The 15,367-nt window shown below is 52.2% G+C and overlaps 1 protein-coding gene across 1 annotated transcript in view; it reads right to left on the reverse strand.

Moving 5' to 3' along the window:
* SYT11 (synaptotagmin 11) overlaps window positions 1–7,511 on the reverse strand; it is a 54,512-nt gene extending 47,001 nt beyond the window's left edge. The window contains exon 1 of the mRNA XM_075331263.1: window positions 7,355–7,511. Coding sequence (XP_075187378.1) covers window positions 7,355–7,388 — 34 coding nt within the window. The 5' untranslated portion in view covers window positions 7,389–7,511. The remainder of the gene's footprint in view (window positions 1–7,354) is intronic.
* Window positions 7,512–15,367: the final 7,856 nt, after the last annotated feature.

A 15,367-nucleotide genomic window follows, 5' to 3' on the forward strand; every position in this document is an offset into this window, starting at 1 on the left:
AGAGCGAGGGAACAGTTAGGGAGAGTGAAGGAGAAGGAGGGAAGGAGCAGTAGAGGAGCAATCTGACCGTGTCCGGGTACATGGCCCGGGCACCGAGAGCAAGGTTGGCAGACGGTGGTGGCCGTCAGCAGGAGAGGCCGATTGACGCGGAACCGTAGGTATTAATAGACGGGGCTGTTGTGGCCTTATATATCCAACGTCACTCAGTCTGTGTGTGACGCCCTGGCAAAGCCAGGTTGTCACAGAAAGAGTTAATCCTCCTTGGTAATCTGATCTCACACCGGTGCAGCAGGACAAACCACAGCCCCCAGTGTAAGAGAAAAGCAGAGCAGAGGGGAGGGGCTGGAGCAGAGTGTTTGGAGAGACAGAGAGAAGAGAAGTCTGGAGTTGTAGCTCCCAGGCTGATAGCAAAGCGTGCTCCGAGAGGGCCGGGACAGGCTGTAGTGAGGAAGGGGCCAGAGGTAGCCGGGCAGGGTAGTGGCCCGCCGGTACTTGGGTGACCCGGATCACTACAGGGGAGTGGATTCCCCGTTCCCGGCTGAGGAGAAAGAGGAAGAGAGTGGAGAGAAAGGCACCTGGCTGCAGGGAAAGAACAACAGGAGCTGCTGCACCGTGTGTGGGACACTAACACCCCCGTACCGAAGGCTGCGGACACCGGCAATTCCTAGTTACCAGTGACTCTGTGTGAACTATTTGTGAGTACGCCCGTGCCCTCAGGCACCGCACCGCAGCACTGCGCCCTGCTCCCTGCTTACCCCATCACCGGGCCCCGGGACAACCAACCCCCTACCCACGGAGGGGAGAAATAACATCTAGCTGCTCCATATCATCACTCCCGGGATCCCCGTCCAGAGCAGCGGTGGTGTTCCACAATCACCACAACCGTGGGTGGCGTCACGGACAATCTCCCTTAACAAAACCCCTTTTACTGTGGAGCCTGGGATCACAGACCGGGTCACGCTACCGTGATACCCACAGAAGTGACCTCGTGGCCCGGATCTGAGTACCCCTGGTCCCCGGGCGACACATTTGGCGTCACGAACAGGATCGAACCCATCCAGTTACCTGGAGGAAGTGCGCCTTACTCTGGACTGTCAGCGGTGTTCCGCTGCAAAAATTTTGAAAGTCGCCATCTTTGCCGCCATTTTGGGCGCGAAAATCTCCCGCCCAGCGCCTTCTTCCCCAAGCGGTGGGCGCGAAAAAGAGGCTCCGCCCCCTGAGAACGCGGGCGGAAGTGAAGCTCCGGAGGACCGGAAGCGAAAGGAAAACTTTAAAAGTTGCTGGAAGGACTGCTCCCGAGTACCAAGGGGGAGCAGGAGGAAGGAACCGCAGTTTATGTGACCAGGACTGTAAAGGCAGGGACGCCAGGACTTTGCCTAATTCCGTTCCTGGACAAGCAGTAGCAGCAACCCCGATGACATCTTACCCGGCTCCGGCAGTCCGCCCAGCCGCCACGGTGATGACGTCGGCTCCGGCAGTCCGCCCGGCCGGAACGGAGGTGGCACCCGATTGGAAGTCTGCCCCAGATGTGGCGCCAGTCGCTCCCAGGTACCCCCGTCACGGCTGTGGAGCAGCCGGAGTGCACCTGCAGAGAGGAGGAGCAGGCCAGTGAGAGAGGGAGCCCTCGGCAGTTAGCGAGGCCGGTTGTAGCCGGCGCCGAGGGCATCCAAGTGGGCCTGGCTTCTGAGCAGGAGGCAGAGCACGGAACCCGTGCCCCGTACTGGGAGTGGCGGCAGCGGCAGTGGTAGTGGAGCATGGACGGCTACCCACAAGTTAAAAAGTTGACTGTTTTATGGACTGTCACCCCTGTTGAGCGCCCTCAAGTTCAGGAAGAGGCCATCTGCACAGCAGGTGGGGGCGGGAGAACAGTTTAGAGTTAAGAAAACGTACCTCCCGATGTGGGAAGATGTATGATTGTAATGTGTTTATTTTTCCTTTTTCCAGTTTTAATAAATGTTGGTGCCTAGTCGGCCCGAGGACGGGCCGTGTTTTACCAAGGGGGTGTGTGACGCCCTGGCAAAGCCAGGTTGTCACAGAAAGAGTTAATCCTCCTTGGTAATCTGATCTCACACCGGTGCAGCAGGACAAACCACAGCCCCCAGTGTAAGAGAAAAGCAGAGCAGAGGGGAGGGGCTGGAGCAGAGTGTTTGGAGAGACAGAGAGAAGAGAAGTCTGGAGTTGTAGCTCCCAGGCTGATAGCAAAGCGTGCTCCGAGAGGGCCGGGACAGGCTGTAGTGAGGAAGGGGCCAGAGGTAGCCGGGCAGGGTAGTGGCCCCCCGGTACCTGGGTGACCCGGATCACTGCAGGGGAGTGTGTTCCCCGTTCCCGGCTGAAGAGAAAGAGGAAGAGAGTGGAGAGAAAGGCACCTGGCTGCAGGGAAAGAACAACAGGAGCTGCTGCACCGTGTGTGGGACACTAACACCCCCGTACCGAAGGCTGCAGACACCGGCAATTCCTAGTTACCAGTGACTCTGTGTGAACTATTTGTGAGTACGCCCGTGCCCTCAGGCACCGCACCGCAGCACTGCGCCCTGCTTACCCCATCACCGGGCCCCGAGACAACCAACCTCCTACACACGGAGGGGAGAAATAACATCTAGCTGCTCCATATCATCACTCCCGGGATCCCCGTCCAGAGCAGCGGTGGTGTTCCACAATCACCACAACCGTGGGTGGCGTCACGGACAATCTCCCTTAACAAAACCCCTTTTACTGTGGAGCCTGGGATCACAGACCGGGTCACGCTACCGTGATACCCACAGAAGTGACCTCGTGGCCCGGATCTGAGTACCCCTGGTCCCCGGGCGACACATATGCATTTGTTGAGGTAAGAACCCTGGTGTGTGTTGGATGGTTGATTGTTCGATGGGAGGGCCTATAGTCAGACTTTCCGGAGTCAAGAGTTTTGTGAGGATCCTCACAAAGAATGAGCAGTCAGTTTGTGGTATTTTTCTAATCTGCTTTTGCTATTGAAAGCATTATTCATTAGCTCAAAAACCTTTCAGGTGATGCGTTTTTTAAAAAGCTGATCTGCTTTTGCAGCTGAAAAACGTATCCTCAAAAAATGCAGCAAAAACACTGTGTGTGAATGCAGCCTTAGATCAGGAATAGCACAGCCATTTATAGGATATTTCATAAGTTTCACAAATTCCTATGAAAAAATATTCATCACACTCTGCATTGTACTACTGTGCCCAATTTATTATTTATCTTAGGAGTCGGAGTCGCTCCATGTTATACCGACTCCACCAAAATGAGCTCCGACTCCACGACTCCGACTCCACAGCCCTACATGCGAGTCCCCTCCTCTACACCTGACACCCGTGCGCATCCTCTCCTGTACACCCAACACCCGTGCGCGTCCCCTCCTCTACACCCGACACCCATGCGCATCCCCTCCTGTACACCCGACACCCGTGCGCGTCCCCTCCTCTACACCCGACACCCGTGCGCGTCCCCTTCCTGTACACCCGACACCCGTGCACGTCCCCTCCTCTACACCCGACACCCGTGCGCGTCCCCTCCTCTACACCCGACACCCGTGCGCATCCCCTCCTCTACACCCGACACCCGTGCGCGTCCTCTCCTGTACACCCAACACCCGTGCGCGTCCCCTCCTCTACACCCGACACCCATGCGCATCCCCTCCTGTACACCCGACACCCGTGCGCATCCCCTCCTCTACACCCGACACCCATGCGCGTCCCCTCCTGTACACCCGACACCCGTGCGCGTCCCCTCCTGTACACCCGACATCCGTGCGCGTCCCCTCCTCTACACCCGACACCCGTGCGCGTCCCCTCCTGTACACCCGACACCCGTGCGCGTCCCCTCCTGTACACCCGACATCCGTGCGCGTCCCCTCCTCTACACCCGACATCCGTGCGCGTCCCCTCCTGTACACCCGACATCCGTGCGCGTCCCCTCCTGTACACCCGACACCCGTGCGCGTCCCCTCCTGTACACCCGACACCCGTGCGCGTCCCCTCCTCTACACCCGACATCCGTGCGCGTCCCCTCCTCTACACCTGACACCCGTGCGCGTCCCTTCCTGTACACCCGACACCCGTGCACGTCCCCTCCTCTACACCCGACACCCGTGCGCGTCCCCTCCTCTACACCCGACACCCGTGCGCATCCCCTCCTCTACACCCGACACCCGTGCGCGTCCCGTCCTCTACACCCGACACCCGTGCGTGTCCCCTCCTGTACACCCGACACCCGTGCGCGTCCCGTCCTCTACACCCGACACCCGTGCGTGTCCCCTCCTGTACACCCGACACCCGTGCGCGTCCCCTCCTCTACACCCGACACCCGTGCGCGTCCCCTCCTGTACACCCGACACCCGTGCGCGTCCCCTCCTCTACACCTGACACCCGTGCACGTCCCCTCCTGTACACCCGACACCCGTGCGCGTCCCCTCCTCTACACCCGACACCATGCGCGTTTCATCCTTCACACCCGACACCCATGTGCTCCCCTCCTCTACACCCGACACCCATGCGCGTCTCCTCCTCTACACCTGACACCCATGTGCTCCCCTCCTCTACACCCAACAACCGTGCGCGTTCCCTCTTCTACATCCGACACCCGTGCATATTCCCTCTTTTACACCTGACACCCGTGAGCGTCCTCTCAACACCCGACACCCGTGCGCATCCCCTCCTCTACATCTGACACCCGTGCACGTCATCTCCTCTAAACCTGAAGCCCGTATGGGCCCTTTCCGCTACACCTGATGCCTATACGTGTCCCCTCCTCTACCCCTGATGCCTATACGCGTCCCCTCCTCTGTACATGACGTCTGTTTGCGTTCTCTTCTCTACAAAAAGGTCGCCTCCTCTCTAAGTGATTTATATATATGTCTCCTCCATAAACGTGACACTCGTACAACTCCCCTCTACAAGGGGCTGCTGATAAGTCTTTGGCTTTGTGATTTTTTTTTTTTTCTATGGTAACGAATTTTACATCACATGGAAGCCTTATGTGTCTGATATATGTTTTCAAAATTTTGTGTTTATTGCTTATGGCAACAGTGTTCTACACAGGCGGGAAAACAAAATAGCGGAGTCTAATGCGATATTCACAGCAACTAAGAGCAGAGAAGTGATAAAATTCTTGTTTCTGCAAGGAAAGTCCACGGCGGATATTCATGGTGATATGTCGCAGACATTGGGGGATCAATGACCTTCATATTCCACAGTTAAGAACTGGGTTGCCAAATTTAAAACGGGTCACTACAGCACCAATGATGAGGAACGTCCTGGACGACCAAGAGTAGTTGTTGTTCTGGAGATCGTCAATGCTGGGCACAACCTCATACTGGAGAATCCACGAATTTCAGCTAAAGCAATAGCAGACATCAAGGGGATTTCCCGGGAACATGTTTGCGTCATTATCCATGAATATTTGGACAAGAGGTAGCGATCTGCTAAGTGGGTCCCCAAATGTCTGACAACAGATCAGAGAAGCAGCGAGTGAAGACTTCCCGGTCCATTTGTCAGCGTTTCCAGACTGATAAGACCTTCATGGATCAACTGGTTACTATGGAGGAGACCTGGATTTATTTGTATGACCCTGAAAACAAGGAGCAGTCAAAAGAGCGGAGGCACAGTGGTTCTCCTCATCCAAAGAAGCTCAGGGTGCAAAACTCAGCCACCAAGGTGATGGCGTCTGTGTTCTGGGATAAGGAGGGCGTGCTGCTAGTGGACTACCTTCAAAAGGGTTCCACCATCAATGCAAGGTATTATATTGAACTTTTGTATCAATTGCAGGCAGCTCTGAAGGCCAAAATGTGCGGCAAGCTGCCCAAAGGAAACTTGTTCCTGCAAGACAATGCCTCCAATCACACTGCACAAGCGACCACAGCAACACTGGCAGAGCCGGGCTTCCAGCTGGTGACCACCCACCTTATTCACCAGATCTAGCTCCCTCCGACTATCATTTGTTTCCAAACCTGAAGAAACACCTCAAGGGTACCAAATTTCACACCATTTCTGATGCCATGGCTGCTACGGATGCCTGGTTTGAGGCACAACCGAAATCCTTCTTTTTGCTAGGCTTACAGAACTTGGAATACTGATGTAAGAAGTGTAGTGACATCAGTGGAGAGTGTGTGGAAGAAATGGAACGTTTCATCATGCTACCTCGCTTCTTTCTGGGTAAAGCCAAAGACTTATCAGCAGCCCCTCTATACTTGGCGCCTGTAAGTGTCCTCTCCTCTACAGCTGACGTCCATACGTGTCCCCTGCTCTATATATAATGCCTGTATACTCCCCCTCCTCTACATGTGCACGTATTAAGCATCTCTTCCTCTACACGTGACGCCTGAACACATGCTCTCCTGTACACATGACGTTCATACGCCTCTACACGTGACGCCTGTACACATCCTCTCCTGTACATGTGACATCCGTACACCTCTACACGTGACGCCTGTACACATCCTCTCCTGTACATGTGACATCCGTACACCTCTACACATGATGCCTGTACACATCCTCTCCTGTACGCGTGACATTTGTACACCTCTACATGTGACGCCCCTTACACATCCTCTCTTGTACACGTGACATCCGTACACTTCTACGTGTGGAGTCCACTTGGCCTCCCCTCCTCTGCGCGCGGAGTCCGCTCGGCCTCCCCTCATCTGCGCTCGGAGTCCGCTCGGCCTCCCCTCCTCTGCCCGCGGAGTCCGCTCGGCCTCCCCTCATCGGCGCTCGGAGTCCGCTCGGCCTCCCCTCCTCTGCGCGCGGAGTCCGCTCGGCCTCCCCTCCTCTGCGCGCGGAGTCCGCTCGGCCTCCCCTCCTCTGCCCGCGGAGTCCGCTCGGCCTCCCCTCCTCTGCCCGCGGAGTCCGCTCGGCCTCCCCTCCTCTGCGCTCGGAGTCCGCTCGGCCTCCCCTCCTCTGCCCGCGGAGTCCGCTCGGCCTCCCCTCCTCTGCGCTCGGAGTCCGCTCGGCCTCCCCTCCTCTGCGCGCGGAGTCCGCTCGGCCTCCCCTCCTCTGCGCTCGGAGTCCGCTCGGCCTCCCCTCCTCTGTGTGCGGAGTCCGCTCGGCCTCCCCTCCTCTGTGCGCGGAGTCCGCTCGGCCTCCCCTCCTCTGCGCTCGGAGTCCGCTCGGCCTCCCCTCCTCGGCGCGCGGAGTCCGCTCGGCCTCCCCTCCTCTGTGCGCGGAGTCCGCTCGGCCTCCCCTCCTCTACGCGTGATATCACTTGGGATGAGGACCTCTTTCAGAGCCGACATCTGCTGTGGTGACGTTATCACTACAGCCAGGCCGGTGACGTCATCTAGGATGCTGACACTGCACAGCCATGCCATATTCCGGGTCCGGGCATCTCCGCCGCGTACACCACTTACCGAAGCTGGGGGAGAGGCTGGTGATCTCCGCCATGCTGACCGTGTGCGCTGCAAGCGGGAGCCGTCACTTCATGTCCCAGCAGCGACCGAACAGAGGATGCTGCGACTGTGGTCCTGAGGAGGGGGGTACCGCCCAGTGCACGGAAACAGCCGAAGCTACTGCCCCGCCCAGTGCACGGAAACAGCCGAAGCTACTGCCCCGCCCAGCGCACGGAAACAGCCGAAGCTACTGCCCCGCCCAGTGCACGGAAACAGCCGAAGCTACTGCCCCGCCCAGCGCACGGAAACAGCCGAAGCTACTGCCCCGCCCAGTGCACGGAAACAGCCGAAGCTACTGCCCCGCCCAGCGCACGGAAACAGCCGAAGCCACTGCCCTGCCCAGAGCACGGAAACAGCCGAAGCCACTGCCCCGCCCAGCGCACGAAAACTGCCGAAGCCATAGCCCCGCCCAGCGAACGGAAACAGCCGAAGCCACTGCCCTGCCCAGAGCACGGAAACAGCCGAAGCCACTGCCCCGCCCAGCGAACGGAAACAGCCGAAGCTACTGCCCCGCCCAGTGCACGGAAACAGCCGAAGCTACTGCCCCGCCCAGCGCACGGAAACAGCCGAAGCCACTGCCCTGCCCAGAGCACGGAAACAGCCGAAGCCACTGCCCCGCCCAGCGCACGAAAACTGCCGAAGCCATAGCCCCGCCCAGCGAACGGAAACAGCCGAAGCCACTGCCCTGCCCAGAGCACGGAAACAGCCGAAGCCACTGCCCCGCCCAGCGAACGGAAACAGCCGAAGCTACTGCCCCGCCCAGCGCACGAAAACTGCCGAAGCCATAGCCCCGCCCAGCGAACGGAAACAGCCGAAGCCACTGCCCTGCCCAGAGCACGGAAAAAGCCGAAGCCACTGCCCCGCCCAGCGCACAGAAAAAGCCTAAGCCACTGCCCCACCCATCGCACGGAAAAAGGCGAAGCCGTCACCGCCCAGCGCACGGAAACAGCCGAAGTCACCGCCCCGCCCAGCGCACGGAAACAGCCGAAGCTTCCGCCCCGCCCAGCGCACGGAAACAGCCGAAGCTTCCGCCCCGCCCAGCGCACGGAAACAGCCGAAGTCACCGCCCCGCCCAGCGCACGGAAACAGCCGACGTTACTGGTATATACAGGGCCGTGTACGGTCCTCTATACTGTATACAGGGCTATATACAGAGCTATGTGCTGTCCTCTATACTGTATACAGGGCTATATACAGAGCTGTGTGCTGTCCTCTATACTGTATACAGGACTATATACAGAGCTAAGTGCTGTCCTCTATACTGTATACAGGGCTATATACAGAGCCGTGCGCTGTCCTCTATACTGTATACAGGCTATATACAGAGCTATGTGCTGTCCTCTATACTGTATACAGGGCTATATACAGGGCTGTGTGCTGTCCTCTATACTGTATACAGGCTATATACAGAGCTGTGTGCTGTCCTCTATACTGTATACAGGGCTATATACAGGGCTGTGTGCTGTCCTCTATACTGTATACAGGGCTATATACAGAGCCGTGCGCTGTCCTCTATACTGTATACAGGCTATATACAGAGCTGTGTGCTGTCCTCTATACTGTATACAGGCTATATACAGAGCTGTGTGCTGTCCTCTATACTGTATAATAATAATAATAATTTTATTCATTTATATAGCGCTATTAATTCCACAGCGCTTTACATACATTGGCAACACTGTCCCCATTGGGGCTCACAATCTAGGTTCCCTATCTGTATGTCTTTGGAGTGTGGGAGGAAACCGGAGTACCCGGAGGAAACCCACGCAAACACGGGGAGAACATACAAACTCCTTGCAGATAGTGTCCTTGGTGGGATTTGAACCCAGGACCCCAGCGCTGCAAGACTGCAGTGCTAACCACTGAGCCACCGTGCCGCCGTGTACGGTCCTCTATACTGTATACAGGGCTATATACAGAGCTATGTGCTGTCCTCTATACTGTATACAGGGCTATATACAGGGCTGTGTGCTGTCCTCTATACTGTATACAGGCTATATACAGAGCTGTGTGCTGTCCTCTATACTGTATACAGGGCTATATACAGGGCTGTGTGCTGTCCTCTATACTGTATACAGGGCTATATACAGAGCCGTGCGCTGTCCTCTATACTGTATACAGGGCTATATACAGAGCCGTGCGCTGTCCTCTATACTGTATACAGGGCTATATACAGGGCTGTGTGCTGTCCTCTATACTGTATACAGGGCTATATACAGAGCCGTGCGCTGTCCTCTATACTGTATACAGGGCTATATACAGGGCTGTGTACTGTCCTCTATACTGTATACAGGGCTATATACAGAGCCGTGCGCTGTCCTCTATACTGTATACAGGGCTATATACAGGGCTATGTGCTGTCCTCTATACTGTATACAGGGCTATATACAGGGCTGTGTGCTGTCCTCTATACTGTATACAGGCTATATACAGAGCTGTGTGCTGTCCTCTATACTGTATACAGGGCTATATACAGGGCTGTGTGCTGTCCTCTATACTGTATACAGGGCTATATACAGAGCTGTGTGCTGTCCTCTATACTGTATACAGGCTATATACAGAGCTGTGTGCTGTCCTCTATACTGTATACAGGCTATATACAGGGCTGTGTGCTGTCCTCTATACTGTATACAGGGCTATATACAGAGCTGTGTGCTGTCCTCTATACTGTATACAGGGCTATATACAGAGCTGTGTGCTGTCCTCTATACTGTATACAGGCTATATACAGAGACATGTGCTGTCCTCTATACTGTATACAGGGCTATATCCAGAGCTGTGTACTGTCCTCTATACTGTATACAGGGCTATATACAGGGCTGTGTGCTGTCCTCTATACTGTATACAGGGCTATATACAGAGCTGTGTGCTGTCCTCTATACTGTATACAGGCTATATACAGAGCTGTGTGCTGTCCTCTATACTGTATACAGGCTATATACAGGGCTGTGTGCTGTCCTCTATACTGTATACAGGCTATATACAGGGCTGTGTACTGTCCTCTATACTGTATACAGGGCTATATACAGAGCTGTGTGCTGTCCTCTATACTGTATACAGGGCTATATACAGGGCTGTGTACTGTCCTCTATACTGTATACAGGGCTATATACAGAGCCGTGCGCTGTCCTCTATACTGTATACAGGGCTATATACAGGGCTATGTGCTGTCCTCTATACTGTATACAGGGCTATATACAGGGCTGTGTGCTGTCCTCTATACTGTATACAGGCTATATACAGAGCTGTGTGCTGTCCTCTATACTGTATACAGGGCTATATACAGGGCTGTGTGCTGTCCTCTATACTGTATACAGGGGTATATACAGAGCTGTGTGCTGTCCTCTATACTGTATACAGGCTATATACAGAGCTGTGTGCTGTCCTCTATACTGTATACAGGCTATATACAGGGCTGTGTGCTGTCCTCTATACTGTATACAGGGCTATATACAGAGCTGTGTGCTGTCCTCTATACTGTATACAGGGCTATATACAGAGCTGTGTGCTGTCCTCTATACTGTATACAGGCTATATACAGAGACATGTGCTGTCCTCTATACTGTATACAGGGCTATATCCAGAGCTGTGTACTGTCCTCTATACTGTATACAGGGCTATATACAGGGCTGTGTGCTGTCCTCTATACTGTATACAGGGCTATATACAGAGCTGTGTGCTGTCCTCTATACTGTATACAGGCTATATACAGAGCTGTGTGCTGTCCTCTATACTGTATACAGGCTATATACAGGGCTGTGTGCTGTCCTCTATACTGTATACAGGCTATATACAGGGCTGTGTGCTGTCCTCTATACTGTATACAGGGCTATATACAGAGCTGTGTGCTGTCCTCTATACCGTATACAGAGCTATATACAGAGCTGTGTGCTGTCCTCTATACTGTATACAGGCTATATACAGAGCTGTGTGCTGTCCTCTATACTGTATACAGGGCTATATACAGGGCTGTGCGCTGTCCTCTATACTGTATACAGGGCTATATACAGAGCCGTGTACTGTCCTCTATACTGTATACAGGGCTATATACAGGGCTGTGTACTGTCCTCTATACTGTATACAGAGCTACTGTATGTACAGAGCCGTGCGCTGTCCTCTATACTGTATACAGGCTATATACAGGGCTGTGTGCTGTCCTCTATACTGTATACAGGGCTATATACAGAGCTGTGTGCTGTCCTCTATACTGTATACAGGGCTATATACAGAGCCGTGCGCTGTCCTCTATACTGTATACAGGCTATATACTGATCTGTGTACTGTCCTCTATACTGTATACAGGGCTATATACAGAGCTGTGTGCTGTCCTCTATACTGTATACAGGGCTATATACAGAGCTGTGTGCTGTCCTCTATACTGTATACAGGCTATATACAGGGCTGTGTGCTGTCCTCTATACTGTATACAGGCTATATACAGGGCTGTGTGCTGTCCTCTATACTGTATACAGGCTATATACAGAGCTGTGTGCTGTCCTCTATACTGTATACAGGGCTATATACAGAGCTGTGTGCTGTCCTCTATACTGTATACAGGCTATATACTGATCTGTGTACTGTCCTCTATACTGTATACAGGCTATATACAGAGCTGTGTGCTGTCCTCTATACTGTATACAGGGCTATATACAGGGCTGTGTGCTGTCCTCTATACTGTATACAGGGCTATATACAGAGCTGTGTGCTGTCCTCTATACTGTATACAGGGCTATATACAGAGCTGTGTTCTGTCCTCTATACTGTATACAGGCTATATACAGAGCTGTGTGCTGTCCTCTATACTGTATACAGGGCTATATACAGAGCTGTGTGCTGTCCTCTATACTGTATACAGGCTATATACTGATCTGTGTACTGTCCTCTATACTGTATACAGAGCTACTGTATGTACAGAGCCGTGCGCTGTCCTCTATACTGTATACAGGCTATATACTGATCTGTGTACTGTCCTCTATACTGTATACAGGCTATATACAGAGCTGTGTGCTGTCCTCTATACTGTATACAGGGCTATATACAGGGCTGTGTGCTGTCCTCTATACTGTATACAGGGCTATATACAGAGCTGTGTGCTGTCCTCTATACTGTATACAGGGCTATATACAGGGCTGTGTGCTGTCCTCTATACTGTATACAGGCTATATACAGAGCTGTGTGCTGTCCTCTATACTGTATACAGGCTATATACAGAGCTGTGTGCTGTCCTCTATACTGTATACAGGCTATATACAGAGCTGTGTGCTGTCCTCTATACTGTATACAGGGCTATATACAGGGCTGTGTGCTGTCCTCTATACTGTATACAGGGCTATATACAGAGCTGTGTGCTGTCCTCTATACTGTATACAGGCTATATACAGAGCCGTGCGCTGTCCTCTATACTGTATACAGGCTATATACTGATCTGTGTACTGTCCTCTATACTGTATACAGAGCTACTGTATGTACAGAGCCGTGCGCTGTCCTCTATACTGTATACAGGGCTATATACAGGGCTGTGTGCTGTCCTCTATACTGTATACAGGGCTATATACAGAGCTGTGTGCTGTCCTCTATACTGTATACAGGCTATATACAGAGCCGTGCGCTGTCCTCTATACTGTATACAGGGCTATATACAGAGCTATGTGCTGTCCTCTATACTGTATACAGAGCTACTGTATGTACAGAGCCGTGCGCTGTCCTCTATACTGTATACAGGGCTATATACAGAGCTGTGTGCTGTCCTCTATACTGTATACAGGGCTATATACAGAGCTGTGTGCTGTCCTCTATACTGTATACAGGCTATATACAGAGCCGTGCGCTGTCCTCTATACTGTATACAGGGCTATATACAGAGCTATGTGCTGTCCTCTATACTGTATACAGAGCTACTGTATGTACAGAGCCGTGCGCTGTCCTCTATACTGTATACAAAAGAAGTGGGTGTTGGAGCGCACCACTGATACTGGAAAAAGTATGTTATTTGGGTGCACACCAGTGCGGAAAAGAGGAATCAATGTAAGAAAGAAGAAAAAGATTCCGCACATGCAAGCAGAGGCACACCAAAAAATTGTGCTGTATAAAATAACACACCTTTATTTATTGCACAAAGAAGACATGTTAAAATCAATTAAAAACCATACAAAGGGACAAAAAGACACCTGCTGAGCAAAACCAAGCGCCCCCAATCTCATAGTATGTATGTGACAGTACAAATATCAAAATACAATATAATGCCAAAAAGGAGGTCATAGACAGACCAAACACCTGGGTGATGCAATATCAGATATCAAGTGTCCCTGCTTAGAACATTGTCTTGTGGCTGGAGTGGGTACAAGCAAAAGGGGTGATAGTCATTAATTACGGCATAGGTAAATGCACATATCATGCTATAGATTTATCCCTATAATACCACTCCATGTAATAAAAATGTAAGACAGTGTATTGGCAGATATACGTCACTTTATAGTAGCCTATAGAGAAGAATACAACATGTAAAGTGCATATCAAGTGACCATACGGACAATACAGGATATTGAGTGGAATGGACCCTGTATGGGTATCACGAGAACAGTAGCCTGCAGGTGGCCACCTACAGCTGAGCACTACACCTGACTGCACCCATGTTCCACTGACATGACTGACCATCCCTGGGTTCATGACTGGTGACTATTCAGATTTATTGTACCCCGCTCCCTAAGAACATGGCCTTGGCTCTTTGGTAGTTGAGGTTGCACTGACTCGCATCCTCTTGACACTCTAAGGCTATGTGCGCACGTTGCGTACAAGCCCTGCAGAAATTTCTGCAGCGATCTGAAGAGCACATGTGCGCTTTAGATCGCTGCAGAAATGTCCGTAGTGAGCGCCGATTCCATGCGCTCTGCCTGCAGCTCCTGCCATAGACAGAGCAGGAGCTGCCGGCAAAGCGCAGGAAAGAAGTGACATGTCACTTCTTTTTGCGCAGCGCTTCGGCAGTAGCCGAAGCGCTGCGCTCTTAGACGCCACGTGCGCACGGCCCCTGCACAGTCTCCATAGACTGTGCAGGGGACGCAGGACGCATGCAGTTACGCTGCGCTACAAAGCGCAGCGTAACTGCATGTTTTTACGCGACGTGCGCACATAGCCTTACTGTTTATCCACTTGTTATGTGGGTGAATATTGGTTGTCACTTTGCTGCGTTTTTCATGTCTGGTTGATTGGATATACAATCCCAGAGTGTTGCGGCCACCGGCTGCAACTTGGTTTGCATGATCTGACTATTGCGCCGAAGTATCCGACTTGACTGTGATCCTAACGGCTGGATCATAGCTGCTTATATACTGTATATTACTATTAATTGAAGATTGGATATCAGTATTGTTCTCCTCATTGTAGTAACTACCTCAGGGTACACCAAGTGCCACCTGCAGGCTACTGTTCTCGTGATACCCATACAGGGTCCATTCCACTCAATATCCTGTATTGTCCGTATGGTCACTTGATATGCACTTTACATGTTGTATTCTTCTCTATAGGCTACTATAAAGTGACGTATATCTGCCAATACACTGTCTTACATTTTTATTACATGGAGTGGTATTATAGGGATAAATCTATAGCATGATATGTGCATTTACCTATGCCGTAATTAATGACTATCACCCCTTTTGCTTGTACCCACTCCAGCCACAAGACAATGTTCTAAGCAGGGACACTTGATATCTGATATTGCATCACCCAGGTGTTTGGTCTGTCTATGACCTCCTTTTTGGCATTATATTGTATTTTGATATTTGTACTGTCACATACATACTATGAGATTGGGGGCGCTTGGTTTTGCTCAGCAGGTGTCTTTTTGTCCCTTTGTATGGTTTTTAATTGATTTTAACATGTCTTCTTTGTGCAATAAATAAAGGTGTGTTATTTTATACAGCACAATTTTTTGGTGTGCCTCTGCTTGCATGTGCGGAATCTTTTTCTTCTCTATAC

The sequence above is a fragment of the Anomaloglossus baeobatrachus genome, chromosome 12 (genome assembly GCF_048569485.1).
Source record: "Anomaloglossus baeobatrachus isolate aAnoBae1 chromosome 12, aAnoBae1.hap1, whole genome shotgun sequence".
Taxonomy (NCBI): Eukaryota; Metazoa; Chordata; class Amphibia; order Anura; family Aromobatidae; genus Anomaloglossus; species Anomaloglossus baeobatrachus.